A 15,291-nucleotide genomic window follows, 5' to 3' on the forward strand; every position below is an offset into this window, starting at 1 on the left:
GGCCACATATTTTTATGCAACTCATAAGAGCTCAGGAATTCTGCAGCCTTTATTTATCAAAGATGGGTGAATTTCGCAAAGAAGTTTAAATGTCACTGACTGTATCTCATGGACTTACAAACAGAACTTACATGGACAAGTACTATTGCTTAGGAAAGTAAGCTAGAAAGAGAGAATATTTTTCATTTTTATTAAAATATATCTTGGGACAGGTTTTGAACCGCTTTCCAGACAAACTAATTGAAGGCAGAAAGCAAGAATAGCCTGTAGAAGGAAGAATGACTGTGAGCTTCTAGAAAGCAGCAATTGTAACAGAATGCTTTTGTTTGTTACTAAGACACTAATGGCTGTTTTGGTAGTCATTAGACAACGTATAACAAATTTCTGCTATACTGCATATTTTTAAAGATTCCTAATTTTTCAAAACCTGATTTTGCAAAGTTGAAAACCTTAGTTATGGCTCTCTTTTTACTTATCCTTCTGTTCAATTTAAACAGAAACAGTTTTTGCTCAATCAAGCTTTTTGACAACCGGTATTTCTGTGAGACTCAGATTTGAAAGAGTATCACCTCTTGGAGGTTTAGTGATTATTGGATCAAGAAGTGTCTTGTCTATGACAAAAAGAAATATCTGAGCCTTTGCTATTATTAGCTATGTTTGTTCTCATTTTTCAATCTATGGCTGGATAGCTATTTTCCCTTGGTATTTATCTGACTACCATTACAAAAATCTCAGCCCCTGTCCAAATCCACCCTGGGTTGCTAAAGCAGACATTTAATTCTGTCTCTTGCACAGCTCCTCCTAAAATCACTGTAAAGGCTAAGGGGAGATCTTATTGGTGTCTTCAGCCACCTCACAGAAAGCTGCAGCAAAGAGCCAGGCTCTTCTTGAAGGTGTATGTTTATAAGATAAGAGGCAACAGACACAATTTGGAACACAAGAAATTCTGATTAGAAATCAGAATAAAACATTTTCACCATGGGGGAAGTCAAATATTAGACCAGGGGTCCAGAGAGGTGAGTGGAGACATCCAGCTCTCAGCTGGACAAGGCCCAGAGAAATTTGATCTGGTTGGACCTGCTTGAGTAGGGCACTGGACAAGATGACCTCCAGAGGTCCCTGCATCCTAAATTATTCTGGGGTTGTGTGATTTTGTTTGACCTGATCGATAACACTCAGAATTATCACCTTCACCTGACATTTGCATCACATCCCTGAGCACACCTCCAAAGGAATGAAGTTCTTGTCTGGCAACACCAAGAAAAAAGTAAGAAGAAATTTCTTGAATAGCTGCAAGATAGGAAGGACAGGGGCTCTCCTGCAGATTTTCGCCTGGCTGCAAGAAATAAATCCATAAGGACTGGGAAAGAGGATAACAATGGCAGCTTGGCCAGGTCATGGCAGTTTAGCAAGCTGGATTTTATGTAGAAGTCCTCACTGCAGGCTATGGGGGCTGTAGCAATGTTCTTCTTAGAAATGATGTAGCCATCCTGTCTAACCCAAATGTGGGTTGAATGTAGGTGACAGCACTCTGCTCTCCTATGTCAGAGAAGTCTATGAACTCTTTTTTCCCAACTAGCTGAATCCCATATGTGTTTTCCCAGGCTGAAAGTTTCTTGCTTTTAATCTGATGTGGGATAAAACTGTCTTCAAACACAGAACTTTTTCCAGGAGGGAAATCTCGCCAGCCAGCCCAAGGGTTTCTGAAACTTGTTTCTAAGGATGCGCACAGTACACCGTCCTTTCTGGACAGAAAAGACAACATTTCATACACAAGGACAGTTTCTGCTTCCCCAGATTTTCTCCTTGGGCACTGCAACAATTTCCCATTGTTGGAGATTTTAAAATCAAGATGGGATATTCCTTCTCCAGTCCTCACACAGCTATTAACCTTCAAGGGGGAATTTCATTGAGGGAAATTATTTTACTGCTATTACAGAGAGGTTCAGACTAGACTAGCCCAATAACACCCTCTGGCTCTGGATCTTGTAAGAATTCACCTCTCTTCAATGTTAAGGAAATATTGGGGGGTTTTATGTCCTAAAATGTGAACTCTTTAGGGCAAGAAAAGCCTTTGCTTAACTTCTTGGTGCAATGCTTGACATACTGACAGCCTCTAAAGGTTACCACAGTATTAAAATAAAGAATGGTCTAGAGCCCAGAAGCACCCATAACTTTACTTCTGCCTCTTGTGCAAACCCTCTCTTTAATTACTTAACTGCAATTTCTCTCAGATACAGTATTTTATTATTACCTACTTTTCTTGAATGCTCATCTGATCTGTCTTAATGTTCTTTTAATATCACTTGGAATGGGATAATAATCTGCTTGTACTTCTCCAGCACCTTTAATCCTGACAGGTCCTAGTGTGCTTAATAAGGAGAAAAGGAAAGGGAAAGTGCTTCATTCATCAGACAGGGCAAGGTCATGCAGGTTATCAGACAGCCTGAGAAGACCTGACACAACTGAAAGTGCCGGGGTGTTTGGAGGGGCAGGTTAAGCCCATGACCCTGTACTTGCAGAAAGTGCAAACCATCCTTTGAGCTTTAGTTCACCACCTGCACAAAATTGCCAGGGTAGGTGCTGATGTGATGTGGGCGAAGTGTCAGCAGTATTCCTGCATGCCAATGCTCTATGTTACGTCTTCATCAGATCCATCCATGGAGCCTTCTTGGCTCTCTCGAAGACAGGGAATTGGAATAAAAACCTGTACAGGATCTACCTGGGTAAGGACAAGAAACACTGATGGGAGGGGAGTTGCACACAGAAATTCCCAGGGAAACCACGTCTTCCACCAAAATACCAGTTAAAGAAGTGATCTTCACAACTTGGCTTTGACTCAACTGAAGCAGGGCAATGCCTGTGCTGGGAAGGTGGAGAAGAAGGTATCATGGAAATGAAGGCAAGAAATGAGGATCTGTGCAATGCAAAAGAAAGGAAACAAAGATCACTGCACAACATGAACACACACCTGGGAAGTGAGAGGAAGAAGCTCAAGCTGAGGGTGAAGTTAATGCCCTGAGTGACAGTGCTAGCACGAAAGGAAGGCAGAAAAAAGATGGACATGGAAGAAGATGATGGATACAAGAAATTTCAGCTGATACCAGAGCATTCAGTAACAGATGTCTGTGAGACAGGAGATCTGGGGTTGGACTGAAGCAAATCAAGCCTGCAGAGCCAGCCTGACATAATGGAGCCAATGGATGAGCTGGATAAAGATGGTAAGGACAAGGAGAAAGGAGCTTTGTGGGACCCCATTAGGGGATTGTGGAGGAAATGTGAGCCACCCCATCAATGATAAAGTGATAGAAGAAGCAGAAGAAAAATGGGTGGTAGGGGCAACATTTCAGGCAGGACTGGCTGAAGGCCTGCAATTGTCAGGAAATGTTATATTCAGCCTTTCTGAGAGTGGCTTTAATTATGGGCAGAGCAGACACCTGAACTGAAATAACGAGGAGCCCTTCTCTCCTCTTCCACATGGCCATAAGTGAGCAGTGTCAGGTCCAGCCCCAGCCATAAGTCTCATCTCTGGCAGCCAAGGGATCCTTAAAGAAAGGCACAGCCACTCCTCCAGCCTTTCCCTCCCAACTCTTCTCAGGAGTCAAGGCAGAAGAGCTCAAGGCATTAATGGCATGGAAAATTGAATAGAGTTAATGCTTACTACATCTGAAGGCCCACCTTCAAGGGGCTGATACTACAGAGGAGAGGACTGGGAAAAAAAGAATGCAATTCAGTTGGACCAAGTACAACTCTTCCACCAAGGCAGTAATGCCAACTGCACAGAGCAAGAATGGAGGAGGACTGGCCAGGAAGCAGTTCTGAAGGACATGGAGGTTATATGGGATCATGAGTTGAGTAACGATCAATAATCTTCTGCTGTTCCACAAATAAATAAATAAATAAGGCAAATACCACTGTGGAATGGATGGCATCTTTCATCTGTTAAACAGGATTTAAAACCTTCCTGCACTGCTCAGCACTGACAAGGACTCAGCTGGAGAATTGTTTCCAACTTTAGACAGTGCATTTAAAGCAAAATACAGACCATTTGATGAGAGTACAGAGGATAACACCAAGGATGATTAGAGGTCTAGAAAAGATGTCATAAGAGCAAAGATACAATAGGTATTGTTTGGCCTAGAGAAGAAAAGGGAGTGTCATGACTTCAGTTGTCACCTGAACTTGTAAAGTCCTCAGAGAATGAAATTTTGCTATATTTACATGCGACTACTGGACAATACCTTCAAATACTTACTGCCTGGAAAAAAGCAAATGCTAAAAATAATCTGCTGTATTTCTAAGGGGCAGGGCAAGAAGAAATGGAGTGCAGCAGGAAAGATGGAGACTCCAGCCGTGATCACCCATAAGAACTGGTTAGATCAGCCTCTGTCAGGATTTTGGATGGGTGGCCTAACTGATCTCTTGAGACCTGGGCATTGCTCAGTGCTTGGTCATAATCAGTGTATGGATTAAGTAACAGAAGCTAAATCCACATAGTACCAGAGGTTACAATGGTAATCACAGGGAACAACTTCACAGAGGCTGCAGCTACAGGACTGTCTGCATCCAATGAGGGCAAACAACTCCAAGTGCTCAATGCTCCACAAACTTCAAAGGTGCTTCTTGCATGGATCTCTTAGCTAATGACACATATTTTTTTGCATGGAAAAAATGACCTTAAACATAAACACACTGTCAGTCAAGCAAGCCTTGGTAATCTTCTGCTAAGAGCAACATGGCAAAATGGGACCCAACAAGGCCAGTAGCTGCCTCTGGACTCCCAAACTGGTGGAATATCAAGTTCATTTTCTCTCTCCTGTTCTGCAAAGTTGTTTTATATGTGGACCTGCCGGTCTAAAATGTCTGTGACTTTATGGTAAAAAGTATGGCTGACAGTCCTATTCTCCAACCATAATGGAATTTCCTTGCAAAGTTCTTCTACACAGGAGACAAAACTTTCTCAGGAATCCGTTAAAGATTGAAATATGCATCCTCCATAGAGTTTACACAGTTTTCCACAAGCACAGCCTGGTTTGTCCTACAACCACAAGGAAAGAATAAAACAACTTGTAGAACATATTTCTGCTTATCATTCTCGCACTCTGTACCATCCTTCCCCTCACTCCCACCCAGTGAAGCAGGTTAAACTTGTGCGACTGTTGTGAGTGATGCCACCAGCGTTGAGGATGCAAACAGAGGGTGCTTGGATAAGATGGTACATAGTCTATAGGAGAACCTCTGCAGAGTAGAGCCAGATAGGATGGGTGGGACCAAGGTCTAACATGTCAATTGACTTTGGCCAAGAAGAAGAGAAGGAAGAGGTGGTAAGAGAAAACCACCAAAGAGTGTAAAGAAGAAGAAATGACAGAAGAAAAGATGTGTGAGGATTTCAGGTCTGAGCCCTGTCACTGGAACCAGTGTGCCCACCAATATTTTGCCTTATCTCATCACTTTTCATAGAAGGACATGAGGACAGCCCATTTATTATCTACATAGGTTTCTGGGTCTAGCTGTTTTTTTCCTCACCAGAAGAAAGTCATCACTCATCATTCTCCACTGCCAACAATGTCATCTATTCTACTGTAACCAGTGATAAATCAGAAAAGGATAAAAGGTCAGTTGTGAAAAGATGGGGGAAGCTTAAAAAGTCTTCAGCATCAAGCAGTTCATTTTAGGAAAGTAACCCTGACTGACAAAGGAAAAGGAGAAAGATTAAAAAGTTAACAAGCTACTCTGTGAGTATTATTTGAGTCTGGTTTCCCATGGAAACCGTATCATGTTGGTTTTTTTTTTTTTTTTTGGTCTAATGAGATACACACTCCTGTTAAAGCTTTTGCTCCAGCTGAAGCTCTGTTTCTAGGTTTTCTCTTCTTCACCCAGCCAGTTTTCATGAAACTTTCAGGAATTTAATGTCTTTCAGATCTCCACTCCCTGCCAAATCTGGCTGAGATTGGCCAATCGGTTTAGAGCAGGGCTGATGAGCATAAACTCTAACAGCTAACACTATCACATGGCTTTATTCCTTTAGCAATGAGCTAATAAAAGAGATGGGGTGGCCACAGATATAGAGCAATAACGATTACAGTCTTACTCCAGGCCTAGGAGTGATGAAAACATAGGACACACAGCATCACAGATTTTTGGCACAACCATATTTCTGACTTCTGGACTGGGACAACCTTGAATGGAAAAATACCAATGTGAGCAAAAGGCTGACACAGAGGAGGCTCTCGCTGGGAATGAATTTTTGCTTGAAAGACAACCTGAATGCAATTCATTTTTGTATGAACAGAGCCCTTCCAGCAGCAAGTGTTGCCTTTGTGGAAATAACAGTGACTCTACAGATGCAAACAATGGAGCTACATGCTTTTGCATTGCTTGTTCTGTCACTAACTGACATCAGCCACTGTTAATCATAGCCTGAAATGTATATTTAAGAAACAGTGACACAAACACAGACAAGTTCCTTCATGAAGCCTTTTATATGGGGAAAATTGAAAGAAAAGAAAAACTGCTCCTCAGGCTAGCTAGTGGCACTGAAACAAATGGGTCAGGCATCAGAGTTTCAGCATGCACAAAAGGTGAAAACCCTGTCTCCTGAAGCAATTAAAAGTCAATGGGATTACTGGCCGCCACTATTTATAGAAACCCTGCTGCATGCACATTACTGAAATACAGGGGTCAAGTCCCTGCTACTGGATGACTACCCTTTGGCTGCTGAAGTTAATGGGAACTTTGCCAATCAACTCTGCGGCAACAGTCTAAATCTAACATAGATGACATCCTAGGCTCCACTCAGTTGATGGTTAAAGCAAAGCTTTTGCTGAATCCAAAAATGTTCTGTCTGCACAGTATAGATTTGATCCTGGGACAGATGAAACAGTAGAGTTAGCTATAGAGGCGTTAAGACTCAAAGATGAGAAGGCAGAGGCGTGGACTGAGTGTCACGGAAAGCATCATCCCTCCCTTTCTGTCGTAAATTACAATATACAGATTGGAATCTAAAGGGCTGCATCCCAGCATCTCTCAGTGTTCAATTTTAGGAGGACTGGCTGTTTTCCTATAAATGATTCTCCTTCTAACATGAATTCTTCTAAATGAATCTTGTGGGAAGACACCTATGAAAAGGACATGGATGGGAAGCCTGCACAGTCTTTATGTGATTCAACATGTTTAAAAACTGTCCTGATGGTCTAGTCAGTTTGGGTAGACTCCACCAAACACCAGCATCCCCCTTCCCAAGTTTCCCTGGCTTTGGACATGCTTGTGATACTGGCTGCATAGCTGTTTCTTCTTCCACTCATTTATTATGATGCTCGTGCCCTGAATTCTCCCACAGGCTACCTCTTTTCCTCTTTGTCTCACTCTAGAAAAGAGGTACCTGATACTGCTCTATTTCATGACATCGTAAATCAGAAATGGAACATCCCAGGGACTTCCTCCACTGCCCTGCACTGCTGAGTGACCAATCTGTAGAGTGGTGGTATTTCCTGGCTTAGTTCACGCCTTCTCTGCAGACACTACCAGGCAGGAAGCTGACGACTTTTGTCTGTTTCTGTATTTGTAACAGGAACGAGGTTGAGATTCAGACTTGTTACTTCAAGCAATGCATTCTAATGACCAGCCATTCAAAGGTACTGATCATCCACTGATCCTACACAGGGTCCTCAAGAATGGTGTATTAATCCAGACCAAGTAATTTAGGGCCTCCTTAGCTCTAAAGAGGTCCTGAGCATGACAGGTGCCTACATGCTGAAGACAGTACATTACATGTTCGTGAAATCCAGACATGCACCTGGAGAGGCAGATCTCACTGGCCATGCACAAGGGGCTGGTGAGCTGTGGGGTTGGAAAACAGCCCCAGGGCTCTGCTCCTCTTCAATGTTACCTTGATCTCTAGATTAACTTCAGACCTGAAGCATGAATTTTACTTTCAGAAGTGTTATCATTAATTGCGATGACTCTAGATATCCTTAATGGCTTTACAATCTTTTATTAAACTTGGTCAAGTTCTTTGTCCTGCTAATGTCCTGCAACAACAAGCTCCACAGCCTTATGACGTATCACATATAAACGCACGTCTTAATATCCATTGTAAGTTGTCTTTCCTTCCAATTTCCTTGAAGGTCTTCATGTTCTCATATTAATGAATTGGTGTCCTTAAAAGCTGGAGGAGACTTTAGTGGGAAGAATAGTCTATTTCTAAACATTGCTGCTGAAAACTGAAGTAAGTCCAAGCTAGCAGCCTGCAGGCAAAAGAGTCCACAGTCTGTTCTCTCTGATCCTCCTTAGCCAACTGATCCTATCTGCACTGACTTTTCAAATCTCCATCTTTACAGCATTTTTCCCTAGAACAGAAAAATAGAGAAATGCAGACAGAAACTGACAGGTAAGAAAGAGGTACGCATGCTCTGTCAATTCAACAAGCAATCCTTGGGACACACTGATTTCCAAATCATCTCAGTTTTATTTAAGGACACTTTTATATTTATTTTCAGCACAGTCAGCACCAACTCTGCCGCACTCCTAAACCCTGCCCCACAGCTAGCTCCTAAACCCTGCCATACTGTTAACACCTTGCGACATGGACAAACAGTTTCTCTGCTGATGTGGAAGGACTTTTCACACATGTCTTTTCCTGCTGTTCTCCATGACTTGCTTTCAACTTGGATCCACACCAAGCACCATGAAACATTTGTGAGAGTGGAGCTCGTCTTAGTTTCTTTCTCTTGCAGAACATTGTCAGAGATCCAGGAAAGCAGACAAAATTCTGCAAACACTGAGCATTAACCAAAACAGAAGAAAATACTCCAGCATCTTTCTTTCTCACTTTCTCCCCAGAGCTTTGTCATTCAATCCAGGGTCTCAGAATTGGCTGACACAATGGTGCAGGACGCTCGCTCAGTGAAATCTTTGAAAATGCCGAGCATGTCCCTGAAAGGCAATGTCATTATCAAGAGTTCAGCCCATCAGCTTTCACGATGTTAAGCCCTCAATTTCAACAAAAGCAGTTGCGTCTTTCAACTGCCAGACCTGACCAGAGCTTGCTCTTCATGTCCTCAAAACAGGAGTCCAGATGCTGTGATCACCTGGCCATGAGATCCACTCTTTCTCATCTGCATCCTTAGTTTCTCTCACGTAACATGCAAGGATCAGAACAGTTTCACAATAATGAGCTTTACTCTTTCCTATGGTCCTCACCACATTTTTAAATTAAAGAATCAGCTTACTGCTAAGAGCCACAAGCAAACATGAGGAGCTTAAGATATAAGCAATTCAGTAGCCTGGAGTATCATGCGTGTTGGGCAATCATAAATTTAAAGTGAAAAATCACTACCGATTTTGGTTTGCATTAGATATTAAATAAAATCTACATGCAAAGCCAGATTAGTAAGAAACCTTTTTGGCTGTTGTATTTTTTTTTTTTTAAATCAAATCAGGATTAAAACATCTTTTGGAGACTCACTGTCATTTTATCTGGGTAAATAAGCTTAGAGCGCCTAACAGTCAATTTATAATGAAGGCTTTTGTTCTTGGTACTGTGATGCAGCCCTGCGAATTTGCCCACAGCTGCAGCAGTTTCAGATGCTTCTGACAGGTAAATAAAATACTGTTTATATCTATCATTGTTATTAATCTGCAATGTAAGGAACTAGCAATTATATTTTGTTTCCAAGTGGAAAATTTTCATTATGATCTTGGCAAGGGTGGTACAGAATTTATAGTTGTGGGGGTCCAAAACGTGATGGGTCTTTGCTCAGCTGTTGCATTGGAAAACGAATGGGAAATAAAGGCTAAACCGGTAATAACCACCATAATAAAAAAGAACAAGGAATTTGGATTTAGCCCTGTTGGAGTTTTACTGATGTAAGGGCCAAATAAACCAAACTGCAGGTCTTGACATCAGCTGCACTGATCCAGCTCTCAGTTATTCTGAACTGTACTTCTAGGAAGCTATGTCATGGTCTGGCTGTGCGTTAAAACCCCACAGTTTGGGCCTCCATAATGATGTGTGCTTCCCAGCTGCTGCAGGGCAAAGGGTTTCACATACTCCTCCAGCCATGCTAGTAAAGAAAAAATTATTTGTGGAATAAGGTAACTGCTCAAGGACGAGTGTCAGAATCCAGCTGTAAGTGTTTTATTATATTGGTCAGAAACTGTGAGAAGCAAAAAAGAGAAATCCTGGTGAAACTCAATTAGATGCCAGTCACGTCTGCTCAGCTTCTCACTCAGGTAGGCTGGCAGATGGTCAGCAAATAGTCTCACTTTTACAATGCAACCTACACAGGTTTTCAGTGTGAAAATTAGCATCCAATTATTTTTGAGCATTAATGTTCTCCAAGGAAGTGAGTTACCTCTATTTTAATTCTGCTTAGGCTGTACTTGCTCAGACACATAAGCCAATCTTGCAGGCACTACATCTCGTGTACACAGGCAGAATGGCAAGCCAGGGAAGAGTACTAGAACTGTGGAATAATGCAAATTCCCTGAGAGCAAGTTGCATGGCTTCCAACTTTTAGAAGAGACGGGGAGGAGACAGTCAGATGAGGAAGGCATACAGCATCTCCAGAAAAGAATAATCTCCCCCACCCCCATCTAAAAGCCTATGGTGAAAATTGTGTCTCACAGCTACCAGGCAGCTGCATAAACCATTAAAGAAGGCTACAGTCCATTGAGCACTGAGCTCTGATCTACGAGACCCTTGATATGACATCCAGCAGGGGTGTGGATATTCAGATGAGCTGGTGGCAGGCCCTGCTTCTCCTAAAGAAGTATGGGAGCCCATTCCCTACCTCCCTGCCCCATCACCACCATCCTCGGACTGACACAAAGAAAGGCATGATCACTGCATTACAGATGTGGGCAGCCTTGGGACAGGCAGGACATGTGCCAGAGCATGGTCACTCTCAGACGAGCGCCGGCTTTCCGCAGCAGAGCACACAAGTCCACGGAGGGGAAAGAAAACATGGGGCAAAACCTGTTTTGCTCCAGACTTCAACATATCATGTGCCAGGATCTGTGCCTAGAATGAAACTAGGTATCAGCCAAGTCAAACCTTGCAACCCTTTCTTGTGCGAGGATCCCTTATTATCACAGTAAGAGCACTATCCTGAGTAATAAAGGCTATCTGTATATCCAGGCATGATCCTACAAGCAAAGGTCTGCAGCCTTCCTTACCGCCTGCAGCTGTGTCACGTTAGGTACAAACATTGCTGTGTATATCACTGTGACGAAGTTGCCAGCCTGAAACTGCTTTTCGTTGTCATTAAATAAGGAGAATAACACCCAAGGGTGGCAACTTGTGTGCCAGCGAGATTGCATTTGTTTCATTCTCCTGTGCAGTGGAAGGAAACTTCACTGGCCTAATCTCAGTTGCACCAAGGAGCACCTCATGGCTGCAGCTTCAGCAGGTGCCACTGTAACCAGCGGTTTTGCTCCTCCAGCCAGTGCAACCGGGAGCGTGGGAGCAGCGGCAAACCTGCAGAGCTCCTACTAGCCGTCCCCTGGGAGCCACTGATGAGGTGGGGCTGCCTCCCGCCACGTGTTTACACAGACCGAAGTTGCATTTTTAAAAGCAGACAGCGCATTAAACGCGTCCTTTGCATCGCTTCTGGGATCACTGCAACTGGATACCCACAAGGCGACAAAAAGTCCCCCCCCCCCCGGCCGAGATGCGCTCTGCTCCGCGAAGGAATCCGCGCGTCCCTGCCGTGCCACGGCTGCGCGGCTCTGAGGCGGGCAGGGGCCCGGGGCAAGGCTGCCGGGCGGCGGAGGGACGGAGCGGGCGTCCACCCCGCACCTCCCCGGGAAACACCGCCGAGGCGCAAAATCCAGGAGCCCGGGGCCTGGGCAGGGCGTCTGGAGTCCCGTTGCGGGCAGCGGGGAGAGCCCTGCGAGCGGCAGGCCCCAGCTGCCGCCGTGGGGCGAGCCGGGCTCCCGCCGCGGCCCGTCGCTGCGAGCCCCCCCCCGCCCCAGCGCCGTTGCGGGCTCACCTGCTCGGGCCCCTGGAAGCAGATCCTGCAGAGCGGGGTGCGGATGCCGCTGTCGACGCTGCTGCCCAGCGAGTAGCGGTCCTCGGCCTTGCCCTTGCCGAAGTCATCCGAGGAGGTGCTGCTGGGCAGGGAGGCGGGCGGCTCCCCGGCGGGGCTGCCCCACTCCTCGGCGGCCGGGCTGCCCGCTCCGCCGCCGCCGCCGCCGCCCGCCGCCGCCGCCCGCCAGCCGGTCCCGCGGCCCCCGGGCGGTGCGGCCCCCGCCGGGCCGCCCGCCGCCGCCTCTGCGCCGCCGGGCATGGGGAGCGGCGGCGGCGGGGAGGGCGGCGGCGGCGCGGGGGGTCTCCGCAGCAGGAAGACCTTCAGGTCATTGAAGAGCATGCGGCAGCGGCACTTGAGGAGGCCTTGGTTTCGCAACATCTGTCTCGGACGGAGGAGCCCGCAGCAGCAGTAGCAGAAAATGACCGCGCCGGGTGGTATTAACATGTGCCTTTCCTTGGCAGGCGGGGACGGGGTGGGAAAGAAGAGGGCAGGAGCCGGGCGCCCCGCGGCCGGGGGGGCTCCGCTGCGGCCTCAGCGCCTGGGGGGGGGAAGCTGCGCTGGCCGGAGGGGAAAGGACAAAAGCAGAGCCGGAGGGCGAGGGGGTGAAAGCCCCGGCAGCCAGCTGAAATCCGGCGAGGATGACAATTAAAAATAATTTTAAAAAACAAACACAAAAAAACCCCACCCGACTCTGCGCTCCTGGGGGATTCTTACCCCCCCTCCACAAGTTTGTTTAGAAATCAGCGGGAGGAGGAAATAAATCTCCCACGCCCGAGGGTCCGGGGGCGCGGGCGGCGGGCTGGGGAGAAAGCCTCTGATCGGCTCTCGCAACTCCTAAGCCTGTAAAAAAGAAGGGTCCACGTCTCCGGTGGGTGTGGGGAGGAGGAAGAATATGGTTCTCTCGACAGTATTTGGCATCTCAAGTAATTTTCCTTTTTCTTCTATTTTTTAATTTTTTTTTTTCAATTAAAAAATAAAACCCGATCACACAAGACCCGGTGTGCACCCAGACAAAATAGCAGCCGGTCTGGCTATCAAAATGCAAAATTGGTAGCTGTTGTTGTTATCAAAATTGCCTCTTTGACAAAAAAGACCTTCACATTGTTTGTGGGAAAACACCCCACGTTTCCAACACTGTACTCCCAGGTGGCTTCAGATTTTAGCGTTGCCTTTAAAAGATTTCATAGTAAATATTAAAAGTCCTGAAAGAAATAATTAGTATTCAATGAGCTTAATCCCAGATGTACTGAGATAAATATATTTTAATATATATATAATATATATATAATATATCATATATATTTTATATATATATATTTATATATTCTGACCTCCTCTATTCCAGCAGCTGTCTGGACCACACCAAAAAAAATCAGAGCGAAATTGGTGAGGGAAGGCGGCTGTATTATTCCCTAAGGTGTTACCATCCTGGACCCAAAAAACCCGTCGAAATCGGATCTATTCTTCGCATGCAATTGACCGGGGAAACGTGGATCTTACATGGTCACGTTTCCCTTCCTCCTTTCACAAAACAGGAACGTCATCAAACGCATTGGCAGCTTGTACAGACCATTGTGGATGGCGAGGCGGCCAGGGCTCTATCAGCAATTGCAGGGACCTCCTTTTGATGCATTGGACGAGGCTCCTTCTTTCTCTCCACCACCGTCCCCACCTTCATTTTCCTCCCCTTCTGTCCTCCTCCTCCTCTGACTGTTGTTCTCTCTCACAGGCATTGACATTCAACCATCTCAAGTCTGTCGCACTCTCGCTGGCAGGAAAAAAAAAAAAAATCGGAGCAGATAATTCTCTTCTTCCTCCTAAAAGGCTCGGATGGAGCACAATGCGCCAGACACACGGGGCAGCATGGCTTATTTTTCGTGCGGCTCCTACCGCTTTGGCATCATCGAGCTGGTGTGTGCCTGTGTGCCTTTCTCCCTCAGCAGCAGCCTCCTCTCCGCTCTCCCATCCGGCTTGCCGTGATGATGTTGCTGTTGCTAACTCCCTTGGATGCAATGGGGAAGGCAGATTGTTTGCAGTGCAAGCGGGGATTTGCAGGAAGGGAGGGGTGTAACGTGGCCGCGCTGTCCTCCCTCCCCCGGCTTTAAAAAAAAAAAAAAAAAAAAAAAAAAAAAGGGAGAAAAAAAAAGCAAAAAGGCGGGGGGGGGGAGGGGAAGGGGGGAGAATCAAAGGGAGAAATGGGGCCCTCCCCGAGCTTTGATGCCCCGGGCTGCCGGCTGCCTGCAAGAGCCCACGCCGCGGAGGAAGGGCGGAGGGGCGGGGGAAGGGGCTGGGCGGCCGCTGCGGCTTCAGCACCACGAGCCGCGGACAGCTCCGCCGGGCGGGGCGCGGCGGCTCCGCGCGGCTCCGCGCTGCTCCGCGCGCCCCCGCCCCCCGCCGCCCCCCGCCGCCCCCCGCCGCCCCCCGCCGCCCCCCGCCGCCCCCCGCCGCCCCCCGCCGCCGCGCAGGCCCGGCGAGCCCCGCGGGCGGGCGCGGCAGGAGGCGGCCCCGCCGGCCCGGGGGAGGCGGCAGGCTGCGAGGCCCCGCAGCCGGCCGACGGCCGGCCCGCCGCGCCCCGCCGCGCTCCAGGATGGTTTTCACCGCCCGCCGGCCGCTGCGGGGATCTGTGACAGAAGGAAACTTTCAGGGGCAGGTGGCAGCGATCGAGTGCTGGGTGATTTCTCGGGCAACGGTGCGTGCTTTACAGGTTCCCAGCAGGAAGACGAAATCCCACTAACAAACTTTTCCCTAGCAGATTAATTAGTTGCAGAGGATTTCGTGGTTTAATAGCTATAATAATCAATATTTTTTCATTTCGCTCCAGCAGCGTTTGCTCGCTGATAGATTTGTTTTGTTTCAGTAGCATATATTTCAGCAGAAATGTGGGTTCCTTGTAGCCCAATGAAGGGTAAATATGACTGAACACTACTGCTTTAATTAGAGATTTGCTGAAAGTAACCAATGGCAGCAAAGCTGATAGTTTTTACTCTTTTCAGCCTGTTTGAAAATTTTAAGTACCAGGTGCTGGAGTTCATTAGCTTTTCTCTAAAAAAATCAGCAGAGGTGTCTATCTCCACACTGTCCTGCTCCTGTGTGTCCATGTGGCCCCATCCAGCCTCCAATACAAGGGGGAAGCGAACTCTGCGCTGGGACTTTGTCTTTACCATCCCACCTGGAACAGCTGACAAAGGTGCTGAGTTTGATGTGGACCGAAAGTATTATTGACACAGATGATCTGAAGGCTTCTAGTCTAATGCAATCC

The 15,291-nt window shown here is 46.7% G+C and overlaps 1 protein-coding gene across 2 annotated transcripts in view; it reads right to left on the minus strand.

Moving 5' to 3' along the window:
• The window catches only part of MARCHF4 (membrane associated ring-CH-type finger 4), a 110,993-nt gene extending 97,728 nt beyond the window's left edge, over positions 1-13,265 (minus strand). For both annotated transcript variants that reach the window (XM_074910924.1, XM_074910923.1), the window contains exon 1: positions 11,994-13,265. In XM_074910924.1, coding sequence (XP_074767025.1) covers positions 11,994-12,476 — 483 coding nt within the window. In that variant the 5' untranslated portion in view covers positions 12,477-13,265. The remainder of the gene's footprint in view (positions 1-11,993) is intronic.
• Positions 13,266-15,291: the final 2,026 nt, after the last annotated feature.

The sequence above is a fragment of the Athene noctua genome, chromosome 7, assembly GCF_965140245.1.
Source record: "Athene noctua chromosome 7, bAthNoc1.hap1.1, whole genome shotgun sequence".
NCBI classification, from domain to species: Eukaryota; Metazoa; Chordata; class Aves; order Strigiformes; family Strigidae; genus Athene; species Athene noctua.